This window comes from Chelonoidis abingdonii, chromosome 6, assembly GCF_003597395.2.
Source record: "Chelonoidis abingdonii isolate Lonesome George chromosome 6, CheloAbing_2.0, whole genome shotgun sequence".
NCBI classification, from domain to species: Eukaryota; Metazoa; Chordata; order Testudines; family Testudinidae; genus Chelonoidis; species Chelonoidis abingdonii.
The window spans coordinates 76,601,235-76,613,586 of record NC_133774.1 but is presented as its reverse complement, the minus strand read 5'-3'; the positions used below and the strand labels follow the sequence as shown (position 1 = coordinate 76,613,586).

At 36.2% G+C, this 12,352-nt stretch overlaps 1 protein-coding gene across 1 annotated transcript in view; it reads left to right on the top strand.

Moving 5' to 3' along the window:
• DTWD2 (DTW motif tRNA-uridine aminocarboxypropyltransferase 2) overlaps positions 1-11,923 on the top strand; it is a 173,870-nt gene extending 161,947 nt beyond the window's left edge. Inside the window, exons 5-6 of the mRNA XM_032799671.2 lie at positions 4,278-4,406; positions 8,281-11,923. Coding sequence (XP_032655562.1) covers positions 4,278-4,406; positions 8,281-8,451 — 300 coding nt within the window. The 3' untranslated portion in view covers positions 8,452-11,923. The remainder of the gene's footprint in view (positions 1-4,277; positions 4,407-8,280) is intronic.
• Positions 11,924-12,352: the final 429 nt, after the last annotated feature.

Genomic DNA, 12,352 nt, shown 5'->3' with positions numbered 1-12,352 from the left:
TCTCGCTGGGGAGGAGTACAGAAACCGATTTAAAGAGCCCTTTATATCGATATAAAGGGCCTCGTAGTGTGAACGGGTACAGCGCTAAATCGGTTTAACGCTGCTAAAATCGGTTTAAACACGTAGTGTAGACCAGGCCTTAGATAAAGAACAGGGTAAGGAAGAGGATAGTAACCCCAGGTTAGGAGGGCAAGGGAAGGGAATGGAGATGATGATGACGAAGAAGAAGGGACCAGGAGAAGTGGGTAAGAAGCCATTGGCAACCAATGTACTGAATAGGAATTTCAATCTAGTGATATTCTGAAGTGAGCTAAGAAATGGGTTCCTTAACCAGAACGTAGGAATTAGGAAATAATAGGAATTGGCCTTGCATGCCTAGTCATTTTGTAGGGTTTATTGTACTAAGAAAACGAACACACTGTTTCCTCAAGGATTTGGGAAAAGAACAGATTATTTATGTTTAAACCCTACAACTGAGGTTACAAAACAAGGTAACTCATAAGAGAAAATATATGGAAATTATAAGAGTAAATGAATAATGTCTGAATTCTCACACAGAGGCTAATGCTACGAAATCTATCATTTCTCAACAGCTGTTTATAAAAGCAATAAAAGGTTTTGGAGCTGATAAAACAGGCGGTCTAATGGTTGAATGATATTTATCTTTCTTAGAAAATGTTTTACTTGTGTGATAGTATAAAGTGGTTATCACTTTAGGCAGAACCAATAAATCAGTTTCAAATATGCTTTAAGTCAGTAAATCAGTTTTTAACCAAAGTAGCCTAATAAATTATATGAATTATAAATTATATGAATTAATTTGGTTTCTAATTTGTCTTTCTAAAACATGACAAATAATACTTAAACAGGGTAAATGTAATCTTAATGATGGAGTACAACATGCCCATATGTGGAATAAGTCTCATATGCATGTGTTGCATTTAATTTTTAAAGAAAGAATATGTGATTATATATAGTATGTAAAATAGGACTTAGACTTTCTCAGTACTCTGTTCTTGTTTTGTGAAAAAAATTGTGGAAATGGAAATTGCATATTAGCATTTTTTTTTCAAAAGGAAAAAGAACAAAATGGGATGCTGAGAAATGCTGTTTTACAATCTGTATATTATATATGCTATCTTTCTTTATCAGTTGCAGTAAGTCTGAATGGCCATTGTAATGGCAGTGGCAAAACACTCAGTTATCTCCAGGGTCAGGCCCTCCATTCTAAAGTTTATAGATTACTTCAATAATATTAGCCTTCTTTATTTTGTAGTAAGAACTCAAAGGAACTCAAGTATTTGACCGTTACAACATTAGATTGTTTTAACACATAAAAACATGGGACCTAAATGTCTGCATTTTCAAAAAGGACTAATGATTTTGGATGTCTCTGCTTTTTAGTGTATAGTTTGAAATACTTAAAAGCTGAAATTTTCACCTGATATTCAGAAAATTGATACTCAGCACTTCTGGAAATAAGGACCGTTAAAGTGTATGAAGTTGGGCTGCGGAATTATCAGTCACTGCTGAAAAATCTAGGCCAGATTAATTGAAAATGGCTTAAAATATTGACTTGAATATTAACATGATCCATGTTAAACATCACTACTCAATCCCATTGCTTTTCATTATATTCCGTCCTCTTTCCTAGTTTTGTATATTGCCTATTTAGATTTTTAACTCTTCAAGGCAGGGACTCTACCTTCTTACCTGTTTGTAAAATTCCACCAATGCTCTTAGCAATATAGAAATAAGAAATTACAAGATAGAATTTCTCACAAAAGTAATTTAGAAAAAAATAATTTTGTTCATAGTACTGAATATTTTTAAATCCTTAATGTTTTACCTTGACTTTATGCTATGCATATGGCTGGGAGGTGTGATTTCCAGCATAATAGACAGACTTGTGCTAACTCTATTCAAGCTAGTGTGTTAAGAATAGCAGTGTGGATGTTACAGCAGCTTGGACCCTGGGAGTCAGATGAGCTTGGATTTGGGTGGCTAATCCAAGCCACCATCTATGCCACAATTTCCATTCTGCTATTTTTAGTGTGTGAGCTTGAACAGAGTGAGTACAAGACTGTTCACTTGCTCTGGAAATTCCACCTCCAAGCTGCAATGTCGAGATAAACCCATGGATGCAATAGCAGTATCTGCCCCCTGGAGGAGTCTCATAGACTCATAGACTCCTAGGTCAGAAGGGACCAATATGATCATCTAGTCTGACCTCCTGCACAAGGCAGGCCACAGAACCCTACCCATCCATTCCCAGTCTAGTGGGAATGGAATGGAAAAAGAATCATGTAACCTGAACAATTATTATACCTGTAAGGTTACGTATTGGGGTGCAACATGCACTTGTCAAAGATAACAGGTTCTTTCTCGGCTACTTAAAAGTTAATTGATAAGATGGAATTTGGTGAAACACACACAAAAGCTTTGTTTATTACAGACAACTGTAACTGAAATCATAGGCAAGCATCAATATACAAAATGGTTAGAAAAAGATAAGTACATTAAAGTGGTTTCCTGTGTTCCTTCTCACAATCTTGCATCAAGCATACTTACAACTTATGGAGACCATTGCAAACAGATGGAAGGGAAAGTAAGTGGAGCCCATCACAAGAGAGGTCCTGATTCAGTTTATATGTCTTGGGAACCCAGTGAACATGAAGAAATGGGAACTGGTTGTAGTATTTCATGCCCTTTCTTATGGTAATAATATGAATATATACCAAATTTGATCCTTTACACTGATTATAATAGGGTCAATAGCTGCCCCATCCATATGTGGCCTTTGGGGTACTATGATTATGTATCAAGTATTAATATTCATGAGTTACATCACTTATTTCTTAATAATTCCTATATATACATGCACTCTAACTGCTTAGATACTGCATAGCAACCTAATTGCTGAAGCCCCCCATTCTTGCGGAATGCTGTGGTATACTGTACTTGTTTGAGGTGACTCACTTGTCTCTCAAATTGAGAGTGCAAAATATCTGACCTGGAGTTATCTTCTTAAAACTACAGTGGACTACTAAATCCCAGCTTTTAACATAACTACTCCAACAAAGCCTTAATCTAGTATACCAATTTACTTATGTTCACCTATTTGCACCCGTTGCATATTCCAAGCTAAAAAGCAATATATCACTTTCATCTTATACTCTTATAATGTAATTTTAGTTCTACTTAGAATAAAATCACCCATGAGACAGAGTCATAGGTCATAAGATTAGTTCAGAGGTCAACAATCAAAAGGTTCAGAGAGGTTTGCCCATCACTAAGCCTTCAGTAGGCCCATAAGGTACAACATGTTTTACCAAGTCACAATCACCTCTCTCACCATTACATGATGCCACAGTTGAGCTTGGCAGAGGCACTCTAGCTGCAGTTCTTTCTTTGTGAGAGGCCCTAATTTTTGGAATTTGCTTCTCCCCTTTGATCCGCCAGAGCCCAGATTTGTTAACCTTCTGAGCATGCTATAGAGTTCATCTTTTTTCTTACTTCTTGAGGAAGGCATGGGTTGAGAGAGCCACATTTAAGAGATACTTCGTTAATATTCGTGTTATGATTTTTAATTCATGGAATAGACACCCAAAGTACTGGATGGGAACCTATTGTATTAATCTAAGAAATCAGATAAATAGAATATGTATGTTTTGAGTTTTGTGAATGGTTTCTGGTGAACTGTTACTTGTGCAATTTAGTGTAAGTTCCAAAATATGTAAATACATCAAGTTCTAAGGCAAACTTCAAGAATATGTGTTTGGCATTATCAACATATATATGACTTCTGAGTGTACTTCCTTCCGTGATTCATGGCAATCACATTTTCATCAATAACATTTTGTTGGCATAAAAAGCCAGGTCACTACAAATTCAAATGAAACATCAATGAAAGAAATGAAGAAAAAAGGGCTTATAGGATCAACCATACATAGTGCTCACGTGTTTATTCCAATTCAGTCGAAATCCTCCTCTATTTATAAACCCACTGAGGTCAGGGGCTAGTTTTGTGAGGAGTTTAGGATCTGGCCCTAAAGTCTATGGTTATTGACATGGCTAATGTCTATGGTTATTCTTCAGCAGGCTCATTCATATGCAAAGGTTGTATAGTCTATGACAATTGGCTAACAGGGAACAAGACAGTAGAGAGGTAGGTTGGCAGGTGATTATTAAAAAAATAGAAAAGCAAAAAGAACTTGCTGTATCATAGTAATTGATTTCTTTAAGTTGGATGTTGGTTCATTTGTTTGTTTTTTCAGGTGGAACTGAAAACAAGCATTTCAAGTCAGTATGTAATTCGTACCCAGCCAACAAACACCTGCCTTTCTACACTTGAATGTGCAGCTATTGCCCTTGCCATCATGGAAAAAAATGATGGTATTCGAGAGGTATGTAATGAATTTTAAATAATTGACTTTGCTAATGGAACAGTAGTGTGAAAGCCAAGTTAGTTAGATAATACCATATTTATCTTGAGCACTTTACACATTCGTTACTCATGACATGCTACTGGTTGGTTCACTTCAGAGACCCAGCAGGGGTAAGGAAGCAGCTGTCTGCTGATATTATTCTGTTCCTTCTTTGCAGACCACATCCAGGTTTTACTAACTGACACTTGCATATCCATTACTGCAGCTGTCTACTGTGGACTTCTACAAGGTTCCATTCTTTCCCTCATCTTATAGAACATCCCTGTCAAACACCACAGTCTTAAATACTAACAGTTTGTTCATGATACTTACATTCTTCACACTGAATGCTAACTACACTATTTTCCAGCTATCACCATAATTGAATTAGATCAGCTCTTTTACAGTGTGGAGTTGCCTGAAGATAAACCTGGGCAAGACTTTCAGATCATTCTTCTCTCTCTTTCTGTAGTAACAGATTGACTGACTTAGCACAAGCTTAATTATTATTAGCACACTCCTTATGAACTCACCCTCCCTCACATCTACTCTCTCTCTTTTTGACTCCCACTTCTCTTCTGTTCTGCTCTCTTCTGTTTTTTTGTACCAAGCCCATCATCCTGGGATCTCCCCTAAATTCAGCTAACTGTCCTCATTCTCTCTCCTCTCTCAATCCCTTCTGTATTTTTTTTGCTTGTCCACTCCTCTTGTGTACTCCTCCTCGCTCATTCACTCAGACCTTGGCATCACTGGTGCTTTACAGCGCTGCAACTTTCTCGCTCAGGGGTGTGAAAAAAACACACCCCTGAGCGCTGCAAGATACAGCGCTGTAAAGCGTCAGTGTAAACAATGCTGCAGCGCTGGGAGCTAAACGCCATGAGGATGTGGAGTATGTGCAGCGCTGGGAGAGCTCTCTCCCAGCGCTGGTGCTGCAACCACACTCGCACTTAACGCTTTGAAGTTTCAAGTGTAGCCATACCCTCAGACTGTCCTTTTATTCTCATCAGCTCCTATTCCCTCTCTTCCTCATTCCCTTTACATTCACTTTCTCATCCCTCATCCCATACTTCTGTTTCTCACTCCTTTTTTTTTTCCTCCCTCTTTTCTGAAACAAGATGAGTAAATCTACATCTGTCTCTCCATCACTTGAATTTACATCCATTTGTAAGGTACTCGGATGCTTCGGTTTTGAGTATAAAACAAATATCAAAATAGATACGAGTTCAGAATTTGCCCAAAATTAAGAAATAGAACATGTATTGCATTTTTAAATATAGCGTGGCAAACAGAACGTGTGTGTTAGAAATGTATGCACTTCTCCAACTACCTTGCTGTTTGAGATAACTCACTTAGCATTCCTGATTGCAATACTTAAATATTCCCCCTAAGCTGTACAAACAGCATTTGTAGTGTGCTAATTAACACTAATATAGCATGTTGTATTGAATATTTGTAAATACTTTTCTTCAGATACTTCTTAATTCTGTAATTTATCAAAATCTACTAGATTCTAAGTACTGGGTCAAACTGCCAGGAAGATAACAATCCATTGCACTGATGTTTTTTATGTGTAGAATTTACATATTTATTCTGTCTTATCCATACTGCTTTCAGTCTAGAAGATTAAGATTTGATACTTTGTAGCAGATGAAAATGCTAGTAAAATTTGCAGAGATTTCAGTCTTTCATCTAATTTTCATGGATCCCAAAAGCTTGATGATTATTTAGATAATCAGTGATTCATCAGCAGTGAATGACATGGCAATCAGCACGTGGATCCAATATTTTAAGCTGAATCTTCAAAGCTTTATGCTTTGCACTCTGATTCCTTTCTTAATGATAGCTGAAAACAGTTGACATTGACAGGATCTTTTGATCTTGTAAACCTTATGCCTTAAATATATTTCAGAAAATAAAGATGTGTCTCTTTATTTGAGAGCAAATCTGTAACAGAAAATTGAAATTGGGCTATTTTACAGAATTGACCTGCACATATACTGCATAGTTCTCTACATAATAGGAGGAGCACAACTTCAATTTACCTTCAGTTGAATGGTCAAGGGATTTTTGTTTATTTTTACTCCCAAAGCTTGCATGGTTTCATTGTCTTGAAACAACTTTCAGAGTCAGAAAACATAGCAACTTATTGTTGATGGGGGTACACACTGTGAAACTGAAGCCTAGTCTCAGATAATCAGACATGCATTACCCTTTATCTTGTGAAACCATCCACTGTGGAAGCACTGTAATTCATTTTAAAAAATGTGTGTTAATGCTAGTTTTCTGAATCTGACATCAGGACTGAATCAATAGAAGAATCAACAGAAGAAAAATAAAACATATCAAATAGAATTTGTTAAAAAAGTTTGTTATAATTTACCAGCTAGGAGAGAGAAATATTTCCATGACATGTAGCTAGATGGAAGGAAATAGGGGTATCTATGTGTCATAAGCCCTCATTCAGCCATGATATTTAAACATGTGACTTGCTTTAAGTACATGGGATACATGCTTATGTATATTGCTGAACTGGGGCCTGAATTAAGTCATCCTCATGCCAATATGTCCTGTTAAAACTGTTAGGGTGAAGTAGACACTAGAAGTTTTCTAATTGGTCAGATGGGACTCTTTTCCCATTTCTTATATGTAGTAACGTTTAGTAGCTACAGAAAGGTTATTGGAGTCAAACCAAGCAATCATCTTTGTTTTATTTTTAAATAGATAAATATTTTTAAACAGGCTTAAAATGTTTTCCTACAGTCAGAGCACAGCACTGGTGAACTTTAACTCTCAGAAGACAGTGCTGATCGAATTGCAGACAAACAATTAATAGTCCTGCATGGAAATCAGTCTAGCTTTTGCAAAAATGCAGAGATGACCTGAGCTGCCCTCAGAGCTAGCAGGAAGATAAAATGCTTTTCTAAGCCTGCCCCACTGACCTGGAATAGTCCTTTAGCCAGAAAATGTGACCCACTGGGTTGCTTCTTTCTACTAATCAACTTAAAACTGTCAATTGCCCTTGGAGAAATTTGGGTCATGACAGTTCTTGAGTTTGTTTATTCTATTAGGTCAAAGAATACCAATCAGACATTAGCCTTTGCATTGCAAGTTTTGATCCCACTGGTCTATGATGGAAGACTCTGTCAAGACACTAAAATGTCCTCAATGTTCTCAGTCTTTTGTTGCTGGCACTGTAAAATATTAATGGTAATCAGCATTTCAAGAGAGATCTAAGAGGCAGCGAGCAGTACTGAGCCAAATGTGGCTCATCTTCACACCGCGTAGTTCAGGAGGCTTTTGTAAAGGTGGCTTTAAAGCCCATCTTTGCATCCTGGTCCCCACTCTATGCAGAGCTATTCTGGTCCCTCTGCAACAAATTAGGGACACTTAAGACACAAAATTTACGGTCCCAAATCTGCTGGTAGGATTGGCATAGTGCAGTAGAATACCAGTCATGCTCTTTTATATCTGGGCTGGCTATAGCTCTATTACATATCCAGAGGAATCTCCAGAGAATGGGGACAAGTGCATCCCTCACGGCCTGCCCATACCTTCCTTGGCTTGTCCCTTATCCCAGATGTATCATGGGACCGAAGGATAGGGCTCGCAATGCCCAGAGACATCTATCTTCCACCTTCTGTATGTGGGGAGAGCTGCGTGTGGACGGCGACTTTTATATACAAATCACAGGGATATATTTAGACCCTTTAGTATCTCACATTCCACTGCACGATAAAACTTGGTAAAATTTTACATTTTAATGATGATCTCTACACACACAGCCTGGATGAAATCATATGTTCTAGACATATTTAAAAGCTTTTTTGTTTTGTTTTTCTTTTGTTTTTCACAGACTATACTCCGCCCTCTTCAAGCTTTGTGCTCTTTCCAACTTCAGCATGGTGCCCAGATCCATCACAGCAAGGAGCATCTTCTTAAAAATGGTTTATATGACAAGCCCATGCCAAAGAATAAACGCAAGCTCAGGAGAATGGAACTCTTAGTGAATAATGTTAAAATCTAGAAAGACTGCACACACAGTACTGTGGAATTAATTTTTTTATAGCTAACAAACACAATTTGATATTGAATTGTTCCAAATAGCCATCCATATGGTAATAGACCTTTTAAACCCTTTGTATTCAGGAGGCTTCCTGTCAATAATGCCAACTACAGTAATAGGCAGCATGTTTAGTTTTGTTGCTGTACTAGGCCAGATGTCTTTGGTCAACTGATTACCCCCTGTAGAGGGAAGGAAAACTGCAGTGAATAATTTAGTGAATAATTTAGAGCTATGTTGTCTCTATAGTCAGTGTTTGATCCCCATTAAGACTGGATAGATTTACTTTGGGGAAGCTTTTTCTCAGTACTGAAGAACAGGAAGTCTGTTTAAGTAGGTGGTGGTAAGGGTAAGGATCCAGTATTTGGAAGAATATTGAATTATTTCTCAGCATTTAAATTGTAATCAGTAATTACAATAGAGTATAACTGTAAATGCCTATATTAGTTAGTTAATCTGAACATAAGGAAATGTGATGTGAGCATTTTTGTTTTAGTTTTGTGAGGCGTTTATATCTTATTTTACAAGTCTGTTAACTTGTTATAGATTTATATCCATGTTATTGTGCAGTCATACTTACTGTCTGCAGTTTTCAAGGGTTTTGCTTGGCTGAGATATGCCAATATATTTTGTTCAAATTTTAATAAAAAAGAAAATATGGAAATGGAGATGGATCTAAGCTTTTATCTGAACTGTAGACCAGGTTCTGCACTCCATACTTGGGCAAAACTCCCTTTGTCTGTGTAAAGCCTGTAGAATTTGGCCCAAAGAGCATATGCAGTATACTACATCTTATTTAATCCCTTTGATTTTGGAATTTACATGTATTCCTGCACAAGTGTCTATTGAAACCCTTTCAGAATTGAGTAGTCTAGCCAGACTGTAAAAATATGTTTGCAGATGTATCATATCTTGTGGCGAAATGATTCTTTTATTCAGCAATTGTGGCACTGCAGTGTTGCTGCCAGCAGTGGAAGCACTAGTGAAGACAAGGATCAAATATTTTTATTTGCATCACGAAGCAGGTTTTCTTGACAAAAACTAGTGATATTAGGGCTTTACCACAGTGAAAACCTTCTTTTTGAAACTGTGATAGTAAAAGTGCCTGATCCCTGTCCTGACTGGGGCAGCTATACTGGATAGTAATTATTCTTAGGCCTTGCCTACTCTAGGGTATTATTCCCATAATTTATGACCGCTGCTACCACTGGACTCTTAAATGGTCACCAGTGTTTTAACAACTGTGGATTTGTCTATATTAGGAAAAGAGATCAAGTTTATGTCAGGACTAGCTAAGATGTTGGCTAACCATGACCTTTTCTTTAGTCTAGATGCGATGTAGATAAATCCCATGTCTGTGGCTAACACTGGTACAGCTGAACTGGTGATAGCGACAATGAGACATTAGGAGCAGAAAGACTAATGTAGACACACGTAACTGTAGAAGCACATTCTCTAGTGAAACAGACAAGAATTCCTGTTTAAGTGGTAATTAAGCTCTGTGAGTTAATACCACATTGACTAGAATGGAGGATGTTCCCACTTACTGTACTTGTTTCAGTTTACCTTGTATCAGATTCAGTGGGACAGCAGTGCATCCTCCAGTTCACACTGTGAAAGTTATTTTCCCTAACAGAAGGGTTAAATATTTCTGTTCACAAAATGTAAGTTCAAATTCTGGAGAACAGAGGAAAATCTGTGTTAATACTCTAAATTCACGAACAATTGAAGTCTTAATGGATCAAAGAAATAGTCTATTTAATTGAGTTATAATCCTACATGAAGTAGTTCAGTACAGTATAGTGTGTGAATTGAAGGTTTTTTTCAATTCTGCATAAGGGTCAAATTTTCCAATGTTTATATGAGAGATTTATATTGATGTGAATAATCTCATTGATGTGGGGCTACTCCCGTGAGTAGTGTTTTTAGGATCATGACCTAATGTTGGACAAGTGGATGTCTGTTGCAGTACTGCAGTACTGTCTGTACCATACTAGTAATTATTTTAAAAATGAAAAAAAGATGAAGTTATTTGTTATGCTTCAGTTACTAGAATCCTAAGATTTTACTTTCTTTGAGGATTTTGTTATTTTTAGTTTAACTGGGATGGGCATCTAGTTGCTACACAGCTGTCACATGAAGTTACATCAAAGCTGATTACATTTTTTTGTTCATTGCCATTTTACAAAGAATTAACACTTAATTTGATTAAAGCTGTTTTATCTTCTTCCTCTATGTTCAAATCCAATTCTGTTGCTGCAGTCCTTTCTTGAAAACCAAGCAGAATATATTCTCAAATAATAGTTCTTCACCCGTCTATTTCTTCTGAGCACCTTTTCCATTAATCTTTTCTGGGCACAGTGAGAAGTCTTTGCACAAATTTTCCGGTAGGCCTCAATGCAGCGTGTGTGTGTGTGTGTGTGTGTGTGTGTGTGTGTGTGTATATATATATATTTGATAGGCCTAATTTTGCATCCTCAAATAATTGGGTTTTAAATTAATTACAGGTGCAAATAATAGATGTCTAAATATCTGATTTGTATGTGTGAAAAGTGGTATAACTGTCACTTTTGCCTCCAGTTTATTATGGACCCCAAAATTCGAGCAGAATTGTTTGCAGATATAACGTTGTGCATGTAAAGATAGAGACCACTCTTGAAAACCTGGCACTTAATCTATTATTCTTGTAAACAGAATTTTGATTGGTTCTATATACTAAATTGTTACAGTTTAATTTCAGTATTTTATGTTACATGACAGTCTCATGCAGGTTGATCAGTTGTAAGTTTATTTTCAGATTTTTATATTTTTGGTGATAGTATATAGCTTTTTAAACAAAATTATGTGCATTAACAAACGTTTTCAGAATTTAGCAATCTTGTCTTCAGCCAACGGGGATCAAACTTGGAAGTTGTATTTTAATATATGACAATTCTCTCAAGAAAAGATAATACCCAAATCTTAACTCTTTTTATTGTGAGAGAGCTTGAAGAGCTTTCACCTACTTCCTGTAAGAAATTTTAATTAAAGTAAGTTTATTTTGCATTTTTATTATTTACTTTCATGGTCATCCACTCGTCATTTGTCAATTACCAAAAGATTCTTGGGAGTTTAAAGCAGCAGTCTAGCAGAGAAGTGAACTTTTAAAAACCTATTTAATACAGTGTATTTTCTTTTAATGTTTGTTTTTCTCCACTTGTCAGCTTTGCACTTTTAAATGTTGCTGTATAAATACAGTCTGCCCTCTACATTCTACTGAATCATATCATGGGGAATTGGTGACATTGCAATACATGTGCTGATGACATTGATATCAAACTTTGGTGAAAAAGATTGTAATTCCATAAAATATTGTAAACTGACAAAGTTTCCAGTACAAGATGTTGGATACAAAAGTTGTATGTGGTTGCGTAAACAACATATTTACCTTTTTTTTTTCTGAACCCTCTTATTTTTATTTTCTCTTCGTAGAAGAATGTATTCTAGAAAGCTTTCAAATTTCAAGATAAAGTTGGTCCAGGAAGAGTATGACATGATTTGATACCTGCAGGACTTTATGCCCATTGCATCCTAACATCTTACAAATTCCAGCTGTTGCCAAAATATTAGAAAGTAGTTAGTGTTTCATTAGTTTTCTATTTTAAAAAATGTTCAAATGATTTGATAAAAGACAAAATTTATTTTTAGACTAAAGGATTTTCTTCTGTATTGCTAAAATGGATTAAAAAGATGTTCATGCTATATTGTTTTCTATTTTTGTTTGTTTGTTTAGAAAGGTAACTGATCTCTTTAAAAAGGTATCTGGGTTCAGTAATTTTCTTCTTGAGTAGCATGTGGGATTCTTTAATATCTATATCCGTGCATT